Source organism: Cupressus sempervirens, chromosome 8 (assembly GCF_028749045.1).
Source record: "Cupressus sempervirens isolate cs-2001-9-10 chromosome 8, ASM2874904v1, whole genome shotgun sequence".
Classification (NCBI taxonomy): Eukaryota; Viridiplantae; Streptophyta; class Pinopsida; order Cupressales; family Cupressaceae; genus Cupressus; species Cupressus sempervirens.
The window spans coordinates 531715297-531730350 of record NC_143125.1 but is presented as its reverse complement, the minus strand read 5'-3'; the positions used below and the strand labels follow the sequence as shown (position 1 = coordinate 531730350).

At 36.8% G+C, this 15054-nt stretch overlaps 1 protein-coding gene across 1 annotated transcript in view; it reads right to left on the bottom strand.

Moving 5' to 3' along the window:
* Window positions 1-2279: 2279 nt before the first annotated feature.
* Window positions 2280-15054, bottom strand: part of ARP5 (actin-related protein 5) — a 234318-nt gene continuing 221543 nt past the window's right edge. Inside the window, exons 9-12 of the mRNA XM_089798325.1 lie at window positions 4412-4843; window positions 3956-4083; window positions 3473-3821; window positions 2280-3380 (exon numbers count right to left, since the gene is read on the bottom strand). Of these exons, the coding sequence (XP_089654451.1) occupies window positions 2871-3380; window positions 3473-3821; window positions 3956-4083; window positions 4412-4843 (1419 nt within the window). The 3' untranslated portion in view covers window positions 2280-2870. The remainder of the gene's footprint in view (window positions 3381-3472; window positions 3822-3955; window positions 4084-4411; window positions 4844-15054) is intronic.

The window sequence follows — 15054 nt, the reverse complement described above, 5'->3', positions numbered from 1 at the left end:
CAGGGGACATTACACATATTGTTATACACATTGATATTTGAACCTTTTCATAACTAGCATATTCTATTCCCCAATAATTTGGATTTTTGAAATTTTAATTTTCTAGGTGAACAAAGGGTTCTTCAAGTGCATTGATAGAATGCTTGACTACAAGACTACTGAGAAGGTTCACATTAAGTGGACTAAATTTTCTACTCTTATGGGTTATATAGTTGCAGAATAGGTGAGCCTAAAAACTATGGCACATGAGGATCCAATTTTGTGGTGGACTTGTCATGGACCAAAATCAACGACCACACTAGCTATTAGTTTCTCGCCTCGAGTATTTAGCTCCTCAATTGTAGAAGCTTTTTAATAATAATGAGTAATTGAGAAATGTCTTAAATTTTTACTTTTTAACTATAAGAGGGCTTAAGAGTTTTACTTTTCAACTTTTCTCACACTAGTCACTTAATTGCTATATCAAGTATCTAGTTCTTCAATTTCTGAGACGAACTAGTCTACATATAGCTTTGTCCACTCTATTAAGGGGAACAAGCTCTCTCAAAGAGCAGAGAAGGTAGTGGTTGTATAGTGTCTTGCATATAAATGATCGTAGGATGCATGTGTACAAGGAGTCTCATCATAGATTGATGATGATGGGGATATTGCATATGCAAGGCTAGTTGGTGTTCCTTTCATGACTCTTTAACCTTGGAGATTTTAATAGTTCTAATAATGACAAGCTTTTTGCCCTCTCCAGGGATGATTATAGGTCTCCTTCACTACATTTTACTATTCTAGGCCTGGTTGTTGGCATTTTGATTTTGACCCCCTTCACTATTTCATTTTGAGATGACATTGTGTTGCACTTGCTCAATGTAATCATCTTTATGATGATTGATGAGATATTCATACTTGAAATTTGATATCTATGACTATTAATTGGCTTTGTTGATTCATGGTTTTAGCATTCTAATATTTATAGATCAATGTTCAATCACAATGCAATGTTCAATTATTTAAATTTTATAAAATTAGTATTTTTTCATTTTACATCTTTATGTCTTATATTGTCAATGTTCTACCTCCTTCCATGTCTAGCATATAGTATATAGAATGGACATCTGCCCTTCCCTCGTCATCCCAAAATTGAGGCCCCTCTATCCCCCCTGCTCAAAAACTTGTCCCCCCCATCCTGATATTTCCTCGACCCCCAAGACAAAGTAACTATGTCGATAGTCCTTAATACCATTTGCTTAAATTATTTTTAAAAAGTCTAAAACGTGATAAATATCACTAGTCCAAAATGATCATTGAGTAAGACCATCTAAATAAGATTTGGATGAAACCGAATAAAAAGTGGATGAGTAAATAGGATATAAGTTTGCATGAATTTTCTAATATTAATAAAGAGAAAAATATTCAAAACTACTATATGGATAGAACCAATTCGTTAAAAAATACACTATATCAAAGAATTCAAATCCTTGTAGGAACATAATAAACAAACTTATTTAAAATTCGTAATGCTTAGCTGAGAATTGGGTCTCATCATCTTTGATGTGAAACAAGTAGCCATGAAAGATTCGGAAGGAATGAATTTGTCTTGTTTATGGTAAAGAGTGGTTGAAACAGAACAAAACTTTCATCCTACAATGTGTAGTATACGAGTACTCATTTTAAAAACATATTGCAAGTGAACATTTGAAATGAGACTTTTGAGAAGATAAGTCTTCACAACACTGCATGTTTTTGAGATACATAAATAATAGAAGAGTTAACATTAAAAGAAACTTGAAAATGGATCAACTTTGGGTCTCTTGGTTTCTAACACTATTTGGTCTCGTAGACATCATTAAAAGTCATTCATAAAATTGCTTGGTCTCATGAATATCATTATGATTCATTCATTCATCATTCAAGTCACTAAGGAGATAAGCTTGATGCTTTTGCCATTGTGTGTGGCAACTTGTGGGGCTTGTGGTGCCTACCAATCGTATTTGTTGTTGCCTTTGCTTGGACATGCTTACTCTTAAGGCTTTCTTTACTTTGTCTTATTTTGTTTTTTAATAAAAGTATGATTTCACTTTAATATTGTCGATGTTGATGGTCATTAGACTCCTTGTTTTGTAGATGATTAATTTTATGCATTATTGATATAATCAATATAAGTACACTCTTCAATTGAATAAATCCCAATATTGCAAACAAAAATTCATACGGTACAATTTTATATTTTATTGAATAGTGCACATGGGATCATGTAACAATTGAGCTTACAAATCCACATGTGAATACTCTATAAAATAAATACCTTGTATATTCGATCTCAAACCCAAATGTTAATCTAGAATATTAAACTAAAACCATAACTCTCAACTCTTCAGTAATGCCCCATTAATGGGGATGGAGAGTTTAATAAATTGTAACATTAATAATGTTAAAAAGCATTCTAAAAATGTTTAAATTGCTTACAGTGAAAACAATAATGCTCATATGAAATAGAATACTTGGCGAGGTTGAATTTTTTTAAAGTATGCTCATATACCTGAGACACTAGACTGTCTCATTTCCATTGTATATATACAAATCATTAACAACTTGCTTCCTCAAGGGGTACAACAAAAAGTTATAAATATCAGAAGTTACAACTGATTGGTGAAAATCAGCTTTAACTAAGCAACAAATGAATATCTCAATTGGTTTTTATGAAGCCAATCTTCCCCCATGCACCCGAGACACCTAACTATGTTCTTTCCATCGTAGGTATACAAATCATTCACGATTTTCTACCTCCACAGAGGTAGAACAAAAAAAAAAAAGTTATAAATAGTAGAATTTACAAATGATTGGTGAAAATCGACTTGTACTTTAAATTGGTACAGCATCTAAGCACCGAATGAATAACTTAATTTGTATTTTCGAAGCCAATCTTCCCCTTTCTCCATGAAGTCTTGTCTAGTAAAAGAATATACAGTAAAGAGTGAGGAGGCAGCATAATGGGATGCCCCACGCCATGCATCTAAAAGTGGATCAGATGCCCTAACCAACCTCACTGTAGATCCAAGAGGCCTTATTTTTTGTATCTCTGCCTGTAGCCTAGCATCCAAACCAGGCAAAAGTGAAGTCCCACCTGTTAATAGAATAGTACCATTCATTGCTGCATTTGCACTATGAGAAGGCAATCTTCGGGCTGAAATTCCTACCATTTCGTCAAGTCCTGCCTGATCAATTCCAATCATATGAGGTTGAAATAAAATTTCAGGGCATCTGAATCTTTCCACCCCGAGTGTGATGCGAAAATCCTCTGCAGTAAGTGGGCGGGGCTGCTGAACTTCCAATGTAGGCTGGCTAGCCGTGGTATCAGCTAATGGTAATATAAACGTAGGATCTAGTTCCTGTTCCCAAATGAGATCCATTAGTTGACAGTCCGTGGGATAAGTAAAACAAAATATTATATGTTAAATATACAAGAGAAAATACAGAAAACCTGAAGGCGTGCATTCAAACGTGCAAGTTCTGCTTCATCCTGGTCTAGTGTATTATCATCATCATCATCATTATCCTTGCTCATTTTCTTATACAGTTGCCAGTCTTCGTCTTTCTGTCCAAATGTGTCCTCACCTTTCCCACGATCAAAAGCAGCAGTAGTCAGAAGTCTCATGCGCTCCCTCTGTGCCGCATTGAGCCTCTCCCCACGTCCTACTCCTCCAGTTACAGTACCATTATTGTTTGTATGAGGAAAACCATTCACCTTTAAACGTTTTCGCTGCTCAACTTTTGCTGCAAGCTCTGCTTGTTTTGCGCGCAACTGCTCCAGGTAAAGCTCGGGATTTTCCCTGAATCACACCCAAAGTTGTAGGGAAAAATTCCTAAATCAATCACCTTCAAGGAGAGGCCCTGAAATCTATAAAGGGAACAATAACTATGTCTGATTTTCAAAAGCATTTTCACAATACTGACAAGAACTTACAGTCGCCTTTCCTCATCCTGCTGATTTTCTCTCTCCCGTTGTAATTCCTCCTCATGGCGCTTTTGCTTTGCCTTTGCCCGACCCTCAGAGGTAGTTTTGAGGAACAGCTGCCTCTTTTTCTCTTTTATCTGTTAAAAATTGAACGCCCATGAATAACAAGCATGAGCAATCTTGATTTTTAAGTTGCGTAGATCAAAACCCCCTTGAATTTGTGATGGATGATAGTCCAATTTAAAGAAGGTGCAAAATAAAGAACAACAATCCTTCAGCTCTAATCTGCTGTCATGAACAACAAATCAACAAGTTGTCTATTGTGCACTTGAAGCCTCTTTTACTTGGCGTGATGCTAGAGAGAAGCATAAACATGATAATGAAAGCTTGAGTTGCTTCCAGTAATAGCAGCTTTCTTTATAACTACATATTGAAAATAGATATAAATACCAAAAAGTGCATTACCTGCTCAGATGTCAGCATGCTGTTGGGAATGTTGATAAGAGGGTATCTTTCTTCCATTGCTACATCCTCCTTTTCCTTCTCAACTTCAGTAGGCTCACCCTTAAGCTTTCTCAAGGATGTCATGGATTTCACAAGTGCATTTTCTATCTCCTGCCTTGAACCAAAACCATTCTCAGTTGAAAATAAGTCTGCCTGATCATCCGAGTAGTCTAGTTGTTGTAAGAGCTGTTCAAATCCCTCAATTTCACTTTCTAACTCTGCAATCTTTGAAGAGCGCTTTGCAGCTGCCATTTCACGAAGCCGTTGTCCTTGCTTTTCTTTGATAGCTGCTTTTCTTGCAAGCTCTTCTTCTGTGATCACCTTCTCTTGAGGAGGTGGAACCCAGGGTAGTTGCCAATATCTAGTCTTCTCTTCAGCCTCCTTTGAAGCTTTCTGAAATCAAATCATTTACATGTGTTAAGAGATCCAACATGTTTTATCAAAATACTACAAGCACATTTCAATCTAAAGAAGAAATAGATATTTATACTTCACTAAATTTCTGTGCTTTTCAAGGCAACCTTTCATCATGCAACAATTTTTTTTTTATGACTATATAAAATTCTTCTGAAAAATCATTAATTTTTAATTTGAATTAACACTCATATTTTTCCCTGGAAAGATAGTATTACACAGTTGGGAATGTAAAAATAATTACTCATCAGTGGCAAGAAGACCGTGTTGTCGTAGGTGCCTTGTTCAATTAGCATTATAAAATCTATGTAGTTAGGGTGCAGGGCAGTGGCCATCTAGCAATGTTACACGTGGATTCAAAAAATATTTTTTAACTTGAAATTCGCTTTTAACCCATATGGCAGTAAAGTAGTTACATAAATACCACACATGTTACCGACTACTAAATGATTAGGAAACACATTCTGCATTTAGGTATATAGTCACTGTGTACCTATGTCACCAGAAATGCAATGGCAGAGGCTTGTTTCACGTTTCAATGGCAGAAATGGGTTTCTCCATTGCTAACGGCCGCTTCTAAGCTGTTCCATTGTTTTTAATTTTGTTTTAAAATTCACTGCAGTTCACTTACAATAACAGGAGTATTCAGTTGCAAAATAATCTTTGCCAAAAACAATAGTGGTCCTTTGCTGTCATTAACTACCTACAAGCTGAACTGTTCAATTAGTGTCTACTGCAATAAAAAAATTATTTAAAAGATTAGCAAGGCATAAACTAATAGTTAACTATTTTTGACTGCTTAAATGGAATAACACTGATAGTAGTTAATTAATTGTTTTGAACTTCTCAAATGTACATTTATCTGAAATGTCTAATAAATCCTATATTATGTAAATGTTCACAAGATCTCTGATAGAGTAAGTTCACAGATTTCTGATAATAATTAACAGTAGGTCTGATATAGAATTGGACTGAACTGAATAATATATATAAATGTGTGTGTGTGTGTGTGTGTGAATAAGTTGTTGCAGTGAACAACTTAACTTTCAAACAAATCTATTATATGCAATAGTACCTATGTAACAGTGAATTCTGAATGTAAGTTATGAATGCTTGATAACTACTGATCGCTGCTGAAGGTAATATGAATTGCCGTGGTGATTGATTCATTTCCCATCGGCAGCAACCTATGTATATAATGACCAATAGTCATGTCACGTAGAGATATGACTCTATATGGCTATTGCCACATACGGTCATGTCCCTACATGGCATGACTGACTAACCTTAATTAATCATGATCTAACAACCATTCGAAAGGTGCAGATTATTAACAATTTCAATCATACTGTTTTGACTGTATTGGGTATAACAAGGAAGCCCAATCAGATTATATTTTGTGGATGATATACATATATATATATGAATTAAATATATGCAAAGTGCATATATAGAGAAGATCTCAGAATGTCTCACTTTGACTGAAACTACTGTCTTTTAACATTCCCTCTTAGTGAGGGAGAAAAGAGTCATCCAACTTTCTCATATTCTCTTGATATGTGCACTGGTATCAACTTCATTGATACCTTTTAGGAGAATAGGTTATCTGATTTTTGGCACTCTGGGACACCGATTTAAAATAGCCTATCAGATAACAAAAATCACAATGTCATGAACTCTATCATGACAAGTATTATGATCTCCGGCACTCAGGGACAACTTAATGAAGTCTGATCAAAATACGTTCGTTATCATGACTTCTGGCACTCTGGGACAACAATTTAATGAAGTCTGTCATGATAACGAGTCTACCATTTATAAGATCGTCACCTTACAATGCTTACCTTCAGTTTATATATGTCAATGAGAGATCGTCGCCTTTCATGACATATCACATGCAACTATAAAATAGTAACATTTTATTTAGGAATTTATATGAATATACATATACATTTCAAAACTGAGATTTGATTTTTGTAGTTACAATCATAGTTGAACCATTCCAAGTTTACCTCTGAAATACTCTAATTTGGGCTTGGATAGATGTTTGGTGAGTACATCAGCTGTTTGTTCGTTTGTGCTTATGTATTCGAACTTGAGAATATCTTGATCTACCATATCTCTGACATAATGATAAGGGATTTCAATATGTTTAGATTGGTTGTGGAAAACTGGATTCACAGACAGCTTGATGCAGCTTTGATTGTCGCAGTGGATGACTGTTGGCTTCAAAGGTTTCCTGAACAATCCAACTAGCAATTTCTTTAGCCACACCACTTCTCTGGCTCCCATAGAAGAAGCTATGTATTTTGCCTCAGTGGAACTTAAAGCGACTGGCAATTGTTTTCTACTGAACCAAGATATTATTGTTGAACCAAGACTGAAACAACACCCTGTAATGCTCTTACAATCAATAGAGCTGCCGGTCCAATCAGAATCAGAATATCAATGAAGATTAATCTCAACTTGATCATACTTGAGATCTAGTACAATTCTACTACATAAGTAACATAGGATGTGTTTGGTTGCCATCAGATGGATCTTCTTCGGCTCACACATGCATTGGGTAAGGCATTGGTTGCGTAACGGATATCAGGACGAGTGTTTACCAAGTACATTAGTGCTCTAATAGTTTGTTGGTAGTAAGTGGGATATGTGGGTTCAAATTCAAAACCATCATTCTTCAATTTGTGTAGATTTGTTTCCATAGGAGTAGTTAAGGGTTTGCAGTCCATCATCCCAAACTTTGTCAGAATGTCAATAGTGTATTTTTCTTGATTTAGAAACATATAGTTCCTCTTTTGCCATACTTCTAAGCCTAGGTAGTGAAGAAGTCCTAGATCTTTCATGTAGAATTCAGCTGCCATATCCTATTTGCATTTTGCTATAAAATGTTCTTCACCTATTATTAGTAAGTCATCAACATATAATACAAGAATAATCATATCACCATTAACTATTTTGAAATATATGTTAGGATCAGCTTCAATTTTGGAGTATCCTAATTTTGAAAGATGACTCTCTATTCTTTTGTACCATGCCTTGGGAGCTTGTTTAAGACCATTTAGTGCTTTCTTTAGTTTACATACATAGGAACTTTTGTATTAATTTCTGGGGAAGATTGTGTGAGAGTTTTTTCATCAACGTTTCGGATCATACTGTATGATCCATCATCAGGATGCCACTGAGTCACTGAGAGCAAAAAATGGTGGATCATACAATATGATCCGAAACGTTGATGAAAAAACTCTCACACAATCTTCCCTAGAAATTAATACAATATTCATGGATTGTGGAAATCTGTTTGCTTTGATAGGAACTTTTGTCATGGGTGACATCCTTCTGGTCGTTCGATGTATACTTCTTCGATGACACCGTTTAGAAATGTAGTTTTAACATCCATTTGATGTATCTTCCACCCTTTGAAAGTTGCAATGACTATGATGGTTCTGACAAAAGTGTAATGAGCGACTGGAGAAAAGGTTTCTTCATAATCTATTCCTTCCTTTTGCGAAAATCCGTGAGCTACAAATCTGGCTTTGTATTTTTCAATACTACCATCCGGTGCATGCTTGATTTTGAATAGCCATTTGGAGGAGACAACTGATTTATCTTTACATCTGGGTACAACATCCCATACATCATTTTTTCGTATGGATTGATATTCTTCAACCATCGCATCTTTCCAAGGTTGGCATGATAATGCTTCTTCAACACTTGCAGTTTTTGTTTTGATGAGTTCGGATATTTGTGAAACGTAGCATGAATGATTTCTTATTCTTTTGCTTTCTTTGAATACTTCATCAGGTTCTACTTGATTTTCTTCTATCATTTCTCTTGCCCAAAGTGGCCTCTTTTTATTGTTAGGGGTTTCAATATTTTCTAGATTAGAACTTGGAGGTGCAAGACTTCCAAAATCACACACTCTCTGATTCTCTATTGTGGGATTCTCATCTAATTCGTTTGTTGGTTCTATATATGATTCATCAATGTTCTTTGAGTGATTCAAAGCAATGTCTTCTTCAAATTTTACATCTTTGCTGATTTCAATGGTTCTTTGTCCAGGGATGTAAATCCTGTAACCTTTGGATGGTTCACTATATCCTATAAAAATGTCTTTCTTCCCTGATGGTTCGAGTTTAGTTCTCTTCTCCTTGGGTATATGAATGTATACAGAACATCCAAAGATTCTTAGATGACTTAAGTCTGGCTTTGGCAGATTTTATGATAGATCTGTTTTTCCTTTCTGTAACTCCATTCTGTTGAGGATTATATGGTACAAAACTCCCTCTTAATCCCAATAGAGATGCAAAACACTTTAAAAATTTTCGAAATGTATTCACCCCCATTGTCGGATCTTAGAGTTTTTATTTTCTTTCCAGTTTGGTATTCAACTAGAGCTTTAATTTTTTTGAATTTGGATAGCATTTCATTTGATTCCTTAAGTTTAAGGAAGTAAATCCAAGTTTTCCTAGAGAAGTCATCTATAAAAATTACATAGTACAGACATCTGTTAAGAGAAGGTACTGACATTGGACCCCACAGGTTAGTGTGAATAAGTTCAAGTATAGTTATGGATTTATGTTCACTTTTGGGAAAGGAACCTTTTGTATTTTTACCTAATGGACATCCTATGCAAGTTCCAAAATGATAAGGTTTTAAACTAGGTAACCTGGTTACTATCTTTTCTATGGATGGTAAGGCACGGAAATGAAGATGTTTAAGTCTTCTATGCCAGATTTCATTAGTTTTTGAGATTTCATGATTTAGGGCCAATGGTATTGCATTCTTAATGTTGGAGTTCCTGGGCCAGGATAGTACTTTATCCTCTTGGAATATGATTTGATACCCTTAATCTACAAGGCCAGAGATTGAGACTAAGTTTCTTTTTATGCCAAGTACAAACAATACATTCTTTAGTTGGAGAGTGATTCTTGTTTTTACTTGAATTGAACATGATCCAATCCCTTTTATTGGATATGTAGAATTATCCCCAATAGTTACTTCTTCAGAGGAGTATTCATCCAAAGTTTTGAATTTGTCTTTAAAGCTTGTTATATGACGAGATGATCCAATGTCTATAATCCATGTATTTTTGTTGGAGTTGATTTCACTTGAGAGGGCTAAATAGAATGCTAAATTTTCATCCTTTTCATCCTTCATTTTTGCTAGGCCTGCTTGAATTTTCTTCTGCTATGGACAGATTTTATGTGTGACCAAACTTGTCACATTTGAAGCATTGTGCTTTGGACCAATCTCTTTTCTTGTACGTTTGTTGAATTCTCTTTCCTCTTTTTCGTTTGAATTGACCCTTCTTTCCTTTATTGGTTGTATTAGTTTGTAATGCTAGAATTTCTCCCACTTGATGTAGACTGTTTCCTCTTAAGATTAGTCTCAACTCCTCTTGAGTGCATTCATTTTTGAGTTGCTCAAAATTTGGTAGTTCAGGTTGAGTGCTTAATCCACGAATAAAGTTTTCCCAAGATGAAGGTAAACCTTTTGGAGGAATTAGACATAGCTCTTTGTTGTCTACTTGATTTCCGATGCTAGCAAGTTGATATTTTAATTCTGCAATTCTTTAAAAATATGATGTGATAGACTCTCCATTGTTCATTTTGATGGATAGTAGTTGTTGCTTCAATGTTAGCAATTTGTCTAATAGTCCTTGTTGTCTCACATCAAAATTCTCAAGTTTGGGCTATGGTCATTTTGTCAAACAGTTGGTTTGTGATCCCAAATATTACACTATAGTTTCACTGAAATATCTTTTAACTCCAATAATGCAGCAAAAAGGTTTCAAGAGTTCATATAATGTGAAAGGAAATACACTCAATGATAATGCTTAAAACAATGGCATTAGATTTAAACTCACAACCAGACCTTGTTTGAATGTTGAGTAAAGAAAGGGGAATACATTGATATATTCCTACACATGATTCGAAGCATATAAGAGTTCTCAAATTGTAAACAAGGAGATGATGAACCTGGTACCTTGCCGATGTTTGTATGCCAGCCGGATTTCTTTGATCACCCACTGTATTGTATTCCCACGTATTTTGGGTCGACTCACTAATAAAACCCGACTCGTGAAGTCTTTGTGTAGTTATGTCTAGTGTCTGTAGGTATAAAATGCTTGCACTGTTGTTATGGCCACGTAGTATAGAGAATATGGGTATTAGTATCGACTCTTCCTTACACTTGTAACAGGTATACTCTTTGTCTCACCGCCCAACTGCTAGCCATCAACCAGAGTTTTGCTCAATAGTCATAGTCATGACTGTAAATGCTGATAAGATGCTGATAGAACAAAGGAGAGTTGTGACTGGTCTAGTGTCATTAACTAACTGGTGAAAGCTACTTCTAAAATCCCACTGTCTCCTTCCAGATGATCTGATTATTGATGTAGGTTATCACTGTCACTCTTGTATACCTTCAATACACTTTAAATGTAAAGGATATTTGGCCCACACTTTTCGCAACTAATATAACCAAAAACTCGAACATACGTATATTATCTTGTCATCTCCATGCTCATAGTAGTTCTATTGAGTTCATGTGTTTCTCTGTAGTCTTCTCACTTGAAACCTGTTGAAATCTCCAAGAGGCTTGGGTTTAAGTCTAGCTTCTCTAAGTTTCCTTGAGGGTTTTCATCCCTAAGAAGGCACAGCCACATTTAAGCAACATTTTAGGATTTGAATAATAACATATATTCGTATTGTCAATCCCAATGCAACTGCTTTGTTTTATAACCTGGGAATGAGGGGAGATGCGAACAACTTAGCAATGTGGGATAAAAGTCTATTTCGTCTTTTAGTCACTTAAGTCATTTTGTCATAAAGTGACTTTAAATAATAATTTACTTTATAAAACAACTCAATAATACAATGTGACTTTAACCTTAGAATCTCCCACTTAAAATCTCCTCTACTGAAACCAAAACTCCTATGACTAGCCGGCATCCTACAACAAATGTCGTTAGCCTATCCGAATGGAAAGATAGACCAACTAGGCGCCATTAGAACTAGTGCGGAGAAGGGGACATTACAGTCCTCCCTTCCCGGGATTGCTTGCCCTCAACCAATCTCAATGCCAGATACTGTAGGATTAACTTGCTTTCCCAAGTAGCATTCTCATATGAAAAATCCTTCCAACGAATAAGATATTCCTTGATGGATCTGTTATGCAATTTCCTTTCTTTGACCTCTATTACCTCTATTGGAACTAATACAAGCCCCTTCCTCATCAAGTGGAGGCAATCCAATGGAGGGTGCTACATGCTGACCAATCACCTTCTTGAGGCATGAAACATGAAACACGTTATGAATTTTGCTATCATCTGGTAAGTCTAGCTCGTAGGCGACCTTGCCATCCCTCCTAGTAATGCGATAGGGAGCAAAAAATTTGGGCTGAAGCTTTTGAGACCCACTCTTCTTCAAGGTACTCTGTCTGTATGGTTGGAGACGAAGATAAACCATGATACCCAACTCAAAACTCTGCTCAGTCCGTCGGCAATCAATGTACATCTTCTGTTGATTCTGGGTCTGTAGAATGTTCTCCCGAAGAGATCTAAGGATGTCTTGTTGACCCTATATCCAATCCCCAGCTAGTGGTGCCCTGTTGTCCTACAAAGCCAACTCTATGAATGATAGGGGCTCGCTGCCATAGAGAGCTCGAAATGGAGACATCTGAATGGACATGTGGTAGGAGTTGTAACAATACTCTCCTAGACACAACCATTTAACCCAAGCTCTCTGCTGCCTTGGTACATAGCTTTGGAGATAACCCTCCACCCATTTATTTACTATCTCAATCTGCCCATCTGTCTGGGGCTGGTAACTCGTGCTGGGTGTCAACTACGTACCGGTCAATCTGAATAGTTCTTACCAAAAAGTGCTAAGGAACTTGTTATCATTGTCGCTCACGTTGGTGCGAGGGAGACCAATGTAGACAAAAAACCTCCCGAAAGAATTACTCAACTACCTGAGAGGCTGACCAATCTACTGCTATGGCAAAGAAGTGAATGAATTTCATCAATCTATCCACCACCACAAAAACAGAATCTCTGCCCTGCACCTTAGGCAATCCTGTAATAAAATCCATGGAAATACTCTCCCATTTCTACGCTGGAATGCGAAGAGGCTGTAATAACTCAGCTAGAAACTCATGCTCTGACTTGTTCTATTGACAAGTCCAACACTCTCTGATATGCTGGAGGTCATCATCCTTGAGGCCCTTCCATGAAAATCTTTCCTTGATCTGTCTATAGGTTTTGAAGAACCCTGGGTGTCTTGCTGATGGGGCATCATGTAGAGTTTCCATAATCTTACCCTTGAGTTTAGATCATGATACGAGGTAGATCCTATCCTTATAGAAAATCACATCATCGATTACCTTGTAACTGTTGTCCTGAAGTTGTCCATCCATAATCTGGCATGCTGGAGTATTCTTAGAATACTCAACCAGCAACTAAGACTTCCAATTTGCTGATATCTCGGAAATAGCATAACATTCTGCTACTGAAGGTCTCCTAGAAAGGGCATTAGCAACTACATTGTTCTTACCCTTGACATACTCGATGTCAAAATCATAGGCCTGAATCTTGCTGACCCACTTTTGTTGTCTTTCATTTAGATCCTTCTATTCTAGGAAGTAGCACAAACTATTGTGATCCATCTTAACTAAGTCTGCCACCCACTAAGTACTGTCTAAACTTGGCTAAAGCGTGCATAATGGCCAACATTTCCTTATCATATGTGGAGTACAGTCTCTTGCCATACTTGAGCTTCTTACTCTCATAAGCAATCAAATGCCTATCTTACATAAGAATTGCGCCAATACCGCTTCCTGAAGCATCACACTCAAGAACAAATGGTTGAGAGAAATCGGGCAGTGCCAACACTGGGCATGTGCTCATCACCTGCTTGAGCCTATCAAAGGTCTCCTCTGCCTCAACTGTCCATTTGAATGCCTCTTTCCATGTGAGATCAATAAGGAGAGTTGCTATCTGTGAGAAACCTCTAGCAAACCTCCTGCAGTAAGAGAAAAGACCCATGAATTCCCTCAAGTTTGATATGTTCCTCGATGGTGGACAATCTAAGATTGCTTGAATCTTTTCCTGATGTACCTTCACCCCATCTACACCAATCACGTGACCAAGGTAAAGAATCTCGGTCAATCTGAACTCACAGTTTGACTCCTTCGCAAACAATGAGTGCTCCTCCATGATACCAAATACCTCATCTAGATGTTGCAAGTGCTCCTCCCAAGTTCTGTTGAAAATCAAGATGTCATTGAAAAATATTAGTATGCTCTTTTGCAACTATTTTCTAAAGATATGGTTCATAGATGACTGAAATGTAGCCGGCACATTAGTGAATCCAAATGGCATAACCAAGAACTCATAGTGTCCATAATAACATCAGAAGGTTGTCTTATGCTCGTCCTCTTTGCGAACCCATATCTGATGGTATCCTGATTTAAGGTCAATCTTTGAGAAGTAAACTACCCCGTATAACTCATCAATGCAAGGGATGGGGTAATTGTTCTTGATGGTCCTCTTGTTAAGAGCATGGTAATCTATACACATGCGAAGAGTGTCATCCTTCTTCTTCACCAATAAAACTAAAGAAGCAAAGGGACTAGAGCTAGGTTTGATGTGTCCCATGTCTACTAGTTCCTTAATCGTCCTTTCTATCTCCTCCTTATATTGTCTGGGATGACAATAAAGTGTAGCGATGATGGGTTTGGTGCCCTCCTCTAACTCAATGATATGCTCAAACCCTCTATCTAGGGGAATGCCTAGAGGTATGTCCTCAAAAACCCTCTTGTGCTTTTCAAGCACTGGCTAAATGTCAACATGAATCTGCTATCTTGAGTCTAAGGTAGCCTTAGAAGAAATAAAAGAGTGCGTTGACCACTCCATGTCATCATGCCTCATAATTGCCTCCATCCTGTGGGCTGAAATCAATCTAGGTTCACCCTCTAGCATAGCCTTGAGGATCACCTATCGGTCATCCTATGAGAATTCTAGTTGCATCTTAATATGATCCACTGTGTACCTGCCAATAGTCTGCAACCACTATCTACCCGAAATGGCATCTAACTGATCCAAATCAACCACATAAAAATCTGCCTCAAAAAGGAAATCATCAAAATGAAACGGAAGTCCTAACACCTTCCTTGCGCATCTC